This window comes from Pipistrellus kuhlii, unplaced genomic scaffold, assembly GCF_014108245.1.
Source record: "Pipistrellus kuhlii isolate mPipKuh1 unplaced genomic scaffold, mPipKuh1.p scaffold_m20_p_6, whole genome shotgun sequence".
NCBI lineage: Eukaryota > Metazoa > Chordata > Mammalia > Chiroptera > Vespertilionidae > Pipistrellus > Pipistrellus kuhlii.
The window spans coordinates 27,558,388-27,570,975 of NW_023425562.1; the positions used below are offsets into that span (position 1 = coordinate 27,558,388).

General features: G+C 38.3%; 1 protein-coding gene across 5 annotated transcripts in view; it reads left to right on the forward strand.

The window, feature by feature from the left end:
- Positions 1-12,588, forward strand: part of PIEZO2 (piezo type mechanosensitive ion channel component 2) — a 309,124-nt gene that overhangs the window by 260,626 nt on the left and 35,910 nt on the right. For 4 of the 5 annotated variants that reach the window (XM_036418633.2, XM_045574327.1, XM_036418630.2 and 1 more), the window contains 4 exons: positions 825-931; positions 5,705-5,819; positions 8,238-8,297; positions 12,258-12,424. In XM_036418633.2, the coding sequence (XP_036274526.1) occupies positions 825-931; positions 5,705-5,819; positions 8,238-8,297; positions 12,258-12,424 (449 nt within the window). Of the gene's footprint in view, positions 1-824; positions 932-2,199; positions 2,299-5,704; positions 5,820-8,237; positions 8,298-12,257; positions 12,425-12,588 lie in introns of all 5 variants that reach the window. The other variant, XM_036418635.2, reaches the window with a different exon arrangement.

Sequence of the window (12,588 nt, forward strand, 5' to 3'; positions counted from 1 at the left end):
TGCTCAGTACAGGTCTCCTCAGATTTCAGTAAGTGACTGGGGAGTTCCTGGTTGACCAGAAGTCTAACAGCACTAAACGGTATGGACCATGTCTGCCGTGCCCCAGTCTGTCCCATTCTTCGTGTAGAAAAAGCCACAGTGTTTGTGATAGCATTATTGTGGTTCTGTTCCTTTTTTTTTTTTTTTAATGTTGCCCATCCATTTCTTCCTCATAGCAATGTGTTATCTTTTTAAAAATCAACTCTTTCAAATGTCTTGCCATATTGGTGTCCCTTTCGTGACATGTGGGAAAGCCAGGTCTGCACAGTATAAAGTGAAGTAGAAGATTGGTGACACGGATTAGTGGTCCTGAATCTTTCTGATTGCTTTTCTACAACAGTTTGGATCCATACAGACAACACCAAGCCTTCCACTTTACTTCAGCCTTGTCTAAAGGACCAGAATTGCTGAATTGCGAAATAGTTTTCAGTTATTTTGGTCATCTTGGTAACAAAACTGGTTGCTACAGAGTTGATCTGATACATCTGTATAATATTTACAATGAGGAAGAAAGAAAATACCAGATCAGCCCAGTAGTGGCCAATTCTCTTACATGGCACAGACAAGGCCTTCATGCTCTGCAGACCCAGTCATGCCAACAACACATAGCATAGCCCAGAATGAATCCTCTTCATCTCTTGTTTTCTTTTCCCTCTCTATCAATGTCTCTCACTGTGGTCCTTTTATGGGCAATTTATGTGTATGTTTGGGGGGCATTTCATTAATAATCCCCTGACTATCTCGTATCTCTTTCAAGAAGTAAGTAAATATTTTGTTTTGCTTAGTGGTCAGGAGTGGAGACTATTATTTGTTTGAAACGGATAGTGAAGAGGAGGAAGAGGAAGAATTAAAAAAGGAAGATGAAGAACCTCCAAGAAAGTCAGCTTTCCAGGTAATTATGGGATTTGGGAAATCATGGTGTTTGCTAATTGAGTTATTGTTGTTTGTTTGACAGATGGTGCTTAAAAGCCTAGACTTCTGCCATATTCATAGGAAGTGTTAGAGCCCCAGAAGCTTCTGACCTACATCTGAAATTGTTTATTCCTCATTAAACTAATGCTGCTTGCTCTCAGCATTACCATAGTTTCTACTACACAAGAACACTGTTCCAGTCAGGTCTTCATTCACTGATATCCAACATGTTTCTGATGCTACCAACAAAAACATTCAACTTCCTTAGGTGAACTTTATTTTTTTGTCACAAGTGGGAGGTGAAGAAGACCTCTCTGTACTTGCTTTGGATTACTTGAGTGGACTTATATTTTGATATGTAGAATAGTTGATCATGTTTTGTTTTAAAATAAATGGTCACTTAAAAATTGCTTTCTTTTGAAAGTCAGTTTTATTTGTATTGCTAAAGATTTGAGAAGTTATTAAAGCAATGAAAGTATCTAGCACAGCTCTGATTTTTCCCATTTAACTGCCTTTTTCTCCCCAGAACTTACTGTACCATTCTCAGTTGTATAACTCATTAGCCTAAATATAACGTACTCAGCGAATGTATCATCAGTGCTACCTAAACATGATGATTTGTCGGAAGAGTTACATATGGAACAAAAGCTTGATATATATTTATATGTACATAGGTTGTATATAGATTTTAGGCAAGAGCCACATGTTAGAAGTTAATATTCATTGGTTATACTACAGGCACCTAGAATTACATGTTGTGTCCTTAAAAAGGCTAATGTTAGTTTGCTGGCCAGGTCTTCTCAAGCTGGCAGGTCACATCCACCCATTTTCCCAATGACACTGAAGAGCTAAGTTATTCACGGAGACACCTTGCTCTGATGCTTTTGCACTGGCCCCATTGCTAACCTCGTGTGTTTCCAGATGACTGTGTTTGTGTGCATGTATGCAGCTAGCTTGTCAAATACTAACAATTTGACTTGCTTATTTTTGATCTAATGACTCTTGTTCTAACTTATCATGCAGCAAAGGAGAGACCGGGGTCATCTTCACTATTTTCACAGATTATGCGCAACGTTTGACTGTCTTCTTTCCTTCTAACATAAGCACATTTTATTCTAGCTTCAATGACTGGCACATTTGAACATAGTTGATGTATTTGTAGAGACAAACTCATGCTGACATCATCTATTAAATTATTAGTTTTTGCTTTTTTTCTACTAATTACTCTTGCTTTGTCCTTCTTTGTAGAGAGCTATTGGGAAGTTTGCATCAGCCATTTTAGCCTTGCCAAAGTCTGTCATTAAACTTCCCAAAACTATTCTTCAGTATTTAATCAGAGCTGCAAAGGTATTTGATGTTTTACTGGTGTGTGGTGTGTGACCCTCTGCTCTGTAGATCTTTAGACAAGCAGACCCTTGTTGCTACATCTGCATTTTCCCTGTCCTATAAATCGAGCAATGAAGGAATTCTAAGAATTTAAAATGTTAGACAAAGCTTTCCACTAAGAGTTCTGAGAAGCCAAATTTCATATTATTTGATTCTTGTTTTTCCATTGACACCAGAGCCTATCGAAAAATAGGAAGAGAAAATGCAGATATACATCTATTTCTGTCCTTTTTGTAGTTTTGTCTAAGTCACATCTAACTTGAAAGGGGTCCTATCTGGTTGCATGCATCAGTTACGATGTGTGAGAAGTATAATTTTTCTCAGAAAGCTGGTTAAATTACGAGGAAGCGAATAAAAGATTCAGCTTGTTCCACCTCCTTCCTGGCTTCCTGTCAGTTCTCCACCTTCTTAAATTGGACATCAGTTTCCATTTCTCATTGGGAATTCAGCACACCTCCTCCCTACACGGAGCTGCCATGTGCAATCTGTGCAGCTGCTCCCTCCCAGGTACTGAGCTGAATAACTGTTCATGTCCAGTTACCGGTGCTGAATACGAGCAGTTTTTACTTCATCACTGAAAATCATAGGCAGGGAGTTACTCTTATTGTACTTGAAAGAAAGCTGTTTCTCATGACTTAATCTGAGGCAAGCACTAAAACCCTTAGCTCTTTATGCTCCTCAGTGTTGAACAAATGGTTTGGATAATGGCCAACACAGGTGTTTCTCACAGTTTACTTATTTAAATGCAGGTTATTTAATTCAGCAGGTCCTGAGGGGAGGATTGAAACTCTGTATTTCTCTCAAACTCCTGGGTGAAGCGCAAGCAGCTGGACCACCTTGAGTAGCCGTATCTACTCTAGGTCCCTGCCTATTAGTTTAATATTCACCGTTGTCACTTCCCCAGGATTCTTTCTTCTGTCTTCTATGAGTCTCTCCATCCATGTAAAACAATTTCTGTGAATGATTACAATGTAACTATCTTACTATTTTTAAAAAATATTATTATTTAAAAAATACCTTCTTACAGACAACATAAAGTCCTGGACCACACCTGAATTAAAGGGCAGTTTATGAAATTTAACCAGTTTCAGTTAAGGATCTTTTATGTCAGTGAAGTCCTCTCTTGTTTTAAAGATTAAATTATTTTTATATAATTAAGTGTTCTATAAAATGAATTCCATTTTCCTTAATAATATATGATTTTAAAAGTTTTTTTTTTTAAAGTAAGATAAAGTTGGGAATACAGTGGCAGTGCAGTCTGGAGAAGCCAGAGGTCAATAAATACATGTCCATGCACTTTCTTCTTATGGTGAGTGGTACTCGGGTCTGGTTCCCTAAGGAGCCCCATCACATGGATGGTAGCTACAGCCACCAAGTAAGAATTGAGAAGTTTCAGTAAGAAAGTTCCATTTCTTATCTCTGTAAGAAATGGGGTGTTTCCTCCTCCACCTTCATTATCAACTTTTTCCTGACACAGTTCAACCTAAGTGAAACTGACCCTCTGTCAGATGTGCCTGGGACTCTAATATGTTTGTATTTCTATCAGCATTAAGAGAATTTACCTACAAATAAGGAGCGTCAATGGTTCTTTCCCCCTCCCTTCTTCGCTCATATTTGCATTATCTAAATTCTTATTACTACAAGAAAGAACCGATAGACTTAATCATTTAGATGTCATATGTAGAACCAGGAGTTCCCTTTAAATAGCCAAATTTCAGTGGTCCTCACCATTTCCCTAAGACCTCTTCAATCTAATCAAAGCACCTCCTCTTCTTCTCACCCTCCAGCCCAAAGGTTTCGTTTTCTTCAGAGGAGAAAAATGTTTCCAACTGTGCACTTAATACATTCGCAAATCCTGAATTTTTTTTATTTTTTTATTTTTGAGATTCTTGCATTCTCTAGAAACAGGATTCTAATAACTTTTTAAAATAAAATATATTTTGCTCTTAAGCTTGAAATTTAATTTACATTTAGCAGAACAGGTTTTTAAAAAGAATCAGTGTTTTGTGGAAGCAAGTTTGTTCATTAAGGAGATATTCTTGCTATTCTCCCCAATTAACATGCTCAATAAACATCCACCATAAATTCTTTTATTTGATCCTTATTCTTCAAATTTCAGTTTATTCTTTTTAAAAAAAGATTTGGGGCATAAAATAATTTCTTTTTCTTTGCCTCCTGGGTTTTTTATTCAGAAATAAAAAATAATAATATATTTACATTAATTGCCCTTAAGATTCAGATTTCTACCAGTGAGAAGTAATGTTCTTAATAACCTATGACCTTTACATTTCCATATGTGGAAACATTGAATCCCTCATATATATATATATATATATATATATATATATATATATATATATATAATTTTATAGTACTACAGATATATCTTAAATTTTACTGGCAATGCAGCACCCATGGTTTCATTAAACAGTGCTTTTCAAATATCCCAGAAATCTGAACTGAAAGTGCCTGGGTCTACAAGCGACCCTGCAAAATATTCCTTTAACTCTCTGATGAGAACAGAAAACCCAGCTTCCCTGAGACCCAGGGGTGTCTGCGGGTGCATGAGGCGCATGCCTGCCTGGCTTCGTGGTTCTAGGTGGCTGACTCTGTATATCAAGGTTTCCTTTTTGTTCCTTCTCCTGCATGACTCTCGGCGGGCGGGCTGTTCATCATGGGTTATAATAATATACTATTGCAACTATTTTCAGCTCTTGAATGAAAAAGACTAAAGGCAACCAAAAGCTCAAGTTTTCCTTCCATATCATCTGCAATAACTTCTTAATCTTAATATCACAGTATTTTTCCTCTCCAAATACTAATCAATTTGCAAAGCCCTTTCTCAAGTTGCTGGTAATAGCTGTTATTCACAAGGGAAGGTATCAAATGTGCAAAACTGTTTCCCAACATAGGCCAGTAGAAGATGCTATTTTGCTTTTTTACTCAGAGTTTATTTATGATGGGAGAGCATTGTACTATTGATACTTAGTGAGACCTCTAGTTTATTCCATTGGGTAATGGGAAAGATCAATAGTTAAGAATCACAAATGTGATAATAATGGTGAGCTGGGAAAAATGCTGGTTTGTATGTACCCAAAGTTTCTCATGATTGTCTGTGATGCCAAATGAAATATATTCCTACAAATCTGTCTCCATCTATTATTTCATGATAATGAAAGTAGCACAGGTCAGCTCAGCATATGAAAGAATACGGGGGTGGGAGCAGAAAGGATATTGGAGATGGTATTTAGTTTGTGTTGGGATAAAAAAAAAAATGTTTCCAAAAGTCAGGAAGTTTGATGTTGGTCTCTTTTCTTTTAATTGAATTATTAAAAAGCTAGAAAATAATTGAACTTTCTCCCTTCAGTTTGTTTATCAAGCCTGGATTACTGACCCTAAAACAGCCCTCCGACAGAGGCGCAGAGAGAAAAAAATGTCTGCAAGAGAAGAACAGAAAAGAAAGAGGAAAGGATCCGGGGAGGGTGAGTGTCCTGGAGTGCAGCTTCAGCCACACTCTCCACTTCTGTGGTCTTGTCTACAACGGAGGAACTGCAAAGGACAGAATCTTTGGAGGAATCGAATTCTTAAATTCCAAAGACTGCAAAGATTTTCACTTGTTCTTAATTGCTTGTGTCTGACACTTGGAAGAAATGAAAACATGAAGTTAAGATGCATTTATAAAATGGGGGAGGGAGGCAAAATAAACCCAAAGGAAGTCTGTAGAAAGAAAAAGGAATCATTTTGAGAGATTAAGTTATAGAAAATAACTATAAAACAAGACCTCGCCAATAAGTTAAAAGCTGTTCTTGGGAAAAAGTAATAATAAAGGTGAACCAAAAATGGAACATAACTACCAGTGCCATATTCAACATTAAACTGCTGCATTTGAAGGCATATGAAAGAAACACGTTTCTAAGCGGGGAGAGAGGATTTCAAACCACAACAAAACATACCAGTAGCAAAGGTAAAATGCAGTGGAGGCACTCAGGAAAAACACTTTCATTATATAAATCAGGCTGAATATAAGCATTTTAATATAATAAGAATTCCAAAATAGCAGTAAAAGTTCAACCCAGTGGATCAACAAATATGAAAACAATTCACAAATCATAAAGGGGAAATGGCGCTTTAAAAGGAGCTCGGCTTCACTAGTAACATGAGAAACATAAACTCAGTGTTTTGATATTTTGGGTTGTTACCTACGGGATTGGCAAGAACCTAAACATCTGATAACACTGGGACTAGTGGGAAGTTAAATGCTTTTGTAAAGTTGTCCATCCACTTTGAAGACAGTCCTACTAGACATCAGTCCCACTTCTAGGTGTGTGGCGTAACCTGACGCAGGGTTTGCACATGTGCACAAGGACACCTGTCTAAGAGTATTCCTCAGTCATTATTGGTTAATAACAAACATTTAGAAACATCTTAAATGCCCACATAAAGGAGACCCAAGTAAATTATGTTATCATTTTATAATGGGATACTCTTCAGTAGTTTAAGAAATGAGTTGGGTTACTTTGAACTGATGTAGAGAGCAGTTCCTGACAAATATGTCAAATGAAAAGCGTTATGTTGCAAAATGGCATACAGATCATGCAACCAATTACAAAACAAAGGAAACCTCAACGTAGTATTTTGCATTTTAATCAGTGCATATAATAGTGTGTAAATGCAAGAGGAATATCAGGAAAAAATACTCAGAAAATTAATAACTGCTTGCTTCTGGGGGAGGGGTGGAGAGACTGAGGTTAAGTGGTGTGATTAAAGGAAACTTTAGGCTTATCTAAATTCTTAAATTTTTGTGGCTTTACAGAGAAAATACATACATAAATTCTTTGTGAAATTAAAAACATATTTTAAAATAAAGAAAAACAACCATAATTTTTAATGGAACTCTACATAGAAACACCTCTCTCCTTTTTTACTATTCTGCCTCCTGCTACCTCATGGTATAGCTTTAATTTTATTTTACTTTCTTAGTTTAATAAGACAAACTTAAGACAGAGCTGATGTAACAAGACATCAGTCAAGAGATAAATGCACAGTCTGCCCTGGATGCCCATCTACTGAGCTACCAAACCTTCACAACATACTGTGTTCCCTCCCCCTCCTTCCTCATGGGCCTGCAGGTGCGGTTTCCTTTGTTTTTCCAAAGTGAGTTCATGCCATACAAACTGCTCTTCCATGTTCATTCGTAATTGTGACCATCTCTCCAATTAAGTATTCACAAATCTATATCCTCCTTTTATAATAGCTGTAGCATATTCTGTGATATGGATATACATAATTTATTCCACTATTACATCACTAATGGACAAAGGTTTGCTTCCAGATTTCTGCAGCCATAAACAGTGCTATCATAGACATCCCTGAGCAAAGCTCCGTATACAGTCGGACGTGTCTGTATTTAAATGGATAGCAGGAGGTCAGGAAGAACATGCACTTTCCACAGAACACATTAGCCAAAGTGGGATTACTGGGTTAGATGATGTGTCCTTTTTTTTTTTTTTTTTTTTTTTTTTTTTTTTTTGCTTTAATAGGTATTTTCCGAAACCGGTTCAGTAATTTACTCCCGTGAGTGGAAGCGTGCACTTCCCCCTTGCTTTATCCCCACGATGTATTACTCTTTCTATTTTTTTGTCTTTCTCTGGGATGATGAAAGGCTTTCGTTTTTATTTGAATTTTCCTAGCTAATAAGACTGACTACACTTTATTTTCTTAATATCCATGATATTTTTTTCTGGATGATATGAATTCTTACAACTTTTCCCCAGAAACTCTTAAAATAGACAGGAAATCTGAAATTTAATGTTTAAGTTTTATTTTATCCCAGAAGAGTGGGTTGGCGTTTAATAGACCCTAACTGAACCTAACTCTTGTTAATTGAACATGCTCGACAGGGCCTGTGGAGTGGGAAGACCAAGAGGATGAGCCAGTCAAAAAGAAATCTGATGGACCAGGTAATACAATAGAGACACCTACGACCAGGGAGAAATGTGAAACTGTTACTTGCCCAATGAAATTGCCTACAAATAATTAATCAAATACTGTCTGTGGACTATGACTAAATAATCGGTGTCCTTTGGAATCTCATCTCTTGTGAAATTGCAAAGTGAGTCCTAAAAGTAGATCTGCTCCTTGAGCTGTTGGATTAATCACAGTCAGTTTGTAAATTCTTTTATCCAAGTACCCATGAAAGGTGGTGTTGGGGAGCAAATGACAAATGCCCCACAGAAACCATCAGACTAGAGGAACAAAAAATATTGGCAATTAGTTTTAAAGACTATACAAAGGAGTTAAGAGGTAAGGAGAATTGGGGAGAGGAGAGGTACTCTGGAAACTTGGGCCAACTCCTCATTTTTTGGGGGAAAACCAAGTCCTAATGAGGTTGCCCAGGATTTCAGAGTTACAGTCAAGGACAGAATCCCTGTCTTCTTACTCCCAGCCCCATTATGGTATCATTCGGGTTTTGCATAGTGTGGGACTGGAAGGGAGATTTCTCCATGCAGGAAAAACAAAACAAAATTCTCCAAATGAAACAAACTCAAATGCCTCTTTAGTTCAATAAAAATGCTGTTTCCTATGTGCATTATCAGCAGGCAAGTACTCTGGATAAATACATCCAAGGATGCCATCTGCCGGCTCAAAATGAGACTTCTCAAAGGCACTCTAATTACTTACCCTCTGTGGCACAATTCTTAAACCTGGCCTCCATTTCCAGATCATTTTATTCACACGCACGTGAACCCAGATCTTCTGTTATTGCTACAAAGCCTTATACAATAATAATAGTGAACCCCTTAGATTTCACATCTTTGCCAGGCACTTTTCTGAGAGATTTAGACAAATTGATTTGTTTAAGCCTGGCAAAGATCCTCTTCCCCATTTAACTCAGTTTCTTAACTGAGGCAGAGAAAGAGTAACTACTTTTCAAAGGCTACATAGCCACGAAGATTTGAACCCAAGGATTCTGAACCCAGAGTTTGTGCTCTTAATGTCTATGTCCTATTGCCTCTACCATTAAAAAAAAAAGTATTCAATAAAAATCCCAATTTCATTTAGTGATTACCCAAGTTTATAAAGTGCATGTTATACAGGTCTCCAACACAGTGATTTTAGTTTTAACATCAAGACCACCATTAGCAAAACTGTGAAATAATTATATTTATCTTTACCACCTCTCAGGAAATAACTGTGAATATGAGGGGAAAAAATAAGATGTCAAAAATATAAGATGTTGCTAACGTTTCTTAATAGTTGTAACTAACTTCAAGTCTTCCCGCCTCCACGGGTCAAATGGCTAGAGGTCCTATCCACACTACTGCGGGAATTGCATGTCTTGATTAAGATCAAAACAGAAACAGGAGTGTGGGGTGAAAAGAAAGGTGTCAGTGTCCCCAGGGTGTTCAGGCCTCTCTGGCTCAGAATCACTCTTCTGTGGAATCTGTACCAACTCCACTCCATTCAGCTTCATTCAGCGCCTGCTGCCTCCTGGCCTTCTTTCTTTAATTGAAACTATTCCCTACTTCCTAAAGTGTACCCCATGTAAAGATGTTAGGTGTGACACGATTTTGCCGAGGTTTGGGGGGAGAGTGGGAGGCAGTGGCAGCATGCATAGCAGGACACTATTTCCAAGGGGAAGTTAGTGATCACTGTTCCCATCCGGGCAGATCTCTCACAGGCTGGTGTCTCTGGGGCCTGGCTTCCCAGCCACCTGTGGCTCAGGCCCCTTCCCTCCAGGCCCTTCTCATTTAATCATCCCCCATATCCTTTTCCAGTTTCCTTCTTAGTGACCAGCTGGCTGCTCCAAGGTTCTTGTTATTCCAGCAGGTAGAACTGTTAAACTCTCCTTTGTCTCCCTTGCCCATCTCCGCTCTGTCAGGGGGCCATCCCACATAGAGCTAAGCTGCTTGTGGTGTTTTCCTTTTGAGAAGAGCAAATGTTTACCCAGGAGAAAACCTGCCTTCCTCCTAGGCCACTCAGTTCACAAATAATTTTTATTTTTTACCATTACCAAGTTAAACTCTGATTCACATTGTGGTCTAGGAATTAAAATACAGGGAGAAGATTTGAGTCACACAGTGGTCATATCTGATCATACTAGATTCCAGGTCAGGAAACTATACCTGCCACCTGTGTTTATAAGGCTTGTTAGCTAAGGATGATCTTTATATTTTTAATGGTTGAAAAAATATTAAAAAGAACTGTATTTCATGATATATGAACATTATAAAACTAAGATTTCAGTATCTGCAATACAGTTTCATTGGAAACCCAGTCATTCATTCCCATTCATAGACAATTCACTCATTGTCGATAGCTGCTTACACAGGACAGCAGCAGAGTGATTCATTGAAATACAGACAGTATGGCCTGGAAAGCAAAAAATATTTACTCTCAGGCCCTGTTCAGGAAAAAGTTGGTTGGCCCCTGCACAAGATCGTAACAGCTAGGCTACAATCATTAATTGTAAGTTCGTTAAGGTTTTACTATGACACTTAAATCTGGTTTTAGTTATTTATTTTGTGGGCAAAGAGTGAGATACAAGTTGGATTTTTACTGGTGGTGTTTGTTTTCAATAAACAGTAAGACAATTCTTAACTCATTCTTACGTTCACTAAGTGTCTGCTTTATTTGAAATCGTTAAAAACAAACAAACAACAACTAAAATTTTAAATGCCAAGTTAAAAGAAAGGCACACATTGATCAAAATTTGGTAGCATGTCTTCAAGGATTTTATGTATGCTAGTTGACAACTTATTGGCTTACAGGAACAAACTAACAAGATGGTTTATACGGGATTGTTCCTTTTTTATTTTGATTCAGGCCTAAAATAAAATTAGGTCACAGCTATGGAGTCTCTTCAAACCTGATCATGACCAAGAAGTTCATGTTGGCTTCTCTGAGGGCTGGCGAGGGACGTGCTGCATGGAGACATGCTTGGGGCACAAGTGCACCTGGAGCAGAGCTTATCCCACTGGGCAGCTCTCCCAGGCGCCCCCGGGCACAGCACAGATAAGGAAGAGAACCCAATTCCATCAGGAATTTCACAGCTTCTGCTGGTTTCCGGAGGGTGGATCCCATGTGCGTTGTTTTGTGGTTAGCACAGCTCAGTAGAATTAAGAATAACGGTATTTCAGTGGTGTACACATATACTCTTAGTACGCATACTGAGTTCTACAGAATTGTTTTAAATAATTTAACTGAATGCAACTGCAATAGAAAGCATCAAATTCTTACTGAATCAACAGAATTGTTTCCAACAACTATTAAGAAAAGAAGAAACTGCCAAAACTGGTTTGGCTCAGCGGACAGAGCCTCAGCCTGCGGACTAAAGGGTCCCGAGTTCGATTCCAATCAAGGGCATGTACCTTGGTTGCGGGCACATCCCAGTAGGGGGTGGGCAAGAGGCAGCTGGTTGATGATTCTCTCTCATCGATGTTTCTAACTCTCTATCCCTCTCTCTTCCTCTCTGTAAAAAAAAATCAATATATATATTTTTTTTAAAAAAAAAAAAAGAAAAGAAGAAACTTATAGAAAAAGAATTACAAGACCCAGTTACCTGGCAAAACACAGTGTTTTCCCAGGTAAATGGGTCTTGTAATTCCCTGTGTCAGTAACATAACTATCTTGGAAGGCAATCTCTACTTTTAACCAAAAGTGTAGGAATCTGTCCTGGCAGCTGTCTTGACCAAAGGTTAACGATTCCAGCCTCGCTTGGTTTGCATGATGGTGGCTTCCTAAGCTGCAGTGGTCCCCACACCCCGTCATGCCCAGTCCGTGCCCAGTCCAGGCCCATTCTGCATGAGGCAGGGAGGCTCCGGCAGGTCTGCATTTGGTAAAACACCGCTGTGTTCCCACGGCAAAATGGCTGACCGCATTTATTCCTTTGAAATTGTGTTTCTTTTTCTTCCTCCTAGATAACATCATCAAAAGGATATTTAATATTCTGAAATTTACCTGGGTGCTCTTTCTGGCCACCGTGGACAGTTTTACCACTTGGCTCAACTCCATTTCCAGGGAGCATATTGACATATCCACAGTGTTGAGAATTGAAAGATGCATGCTGACCAGAGAAATTAAAAAGGTAACACTCTTGGAATAATTCTCTTTGCTTCTTTCCACATTATACAGTTTGTGAAAGTCAATATCCAGAACTCTAAGTAGCAAAAGACAAAATCCTTTCTTTCCAGACAGTCTCTACAGAACCCCTTTATTTTCCTGTCTATTTAGAGCTGTGCCATGCTCAGA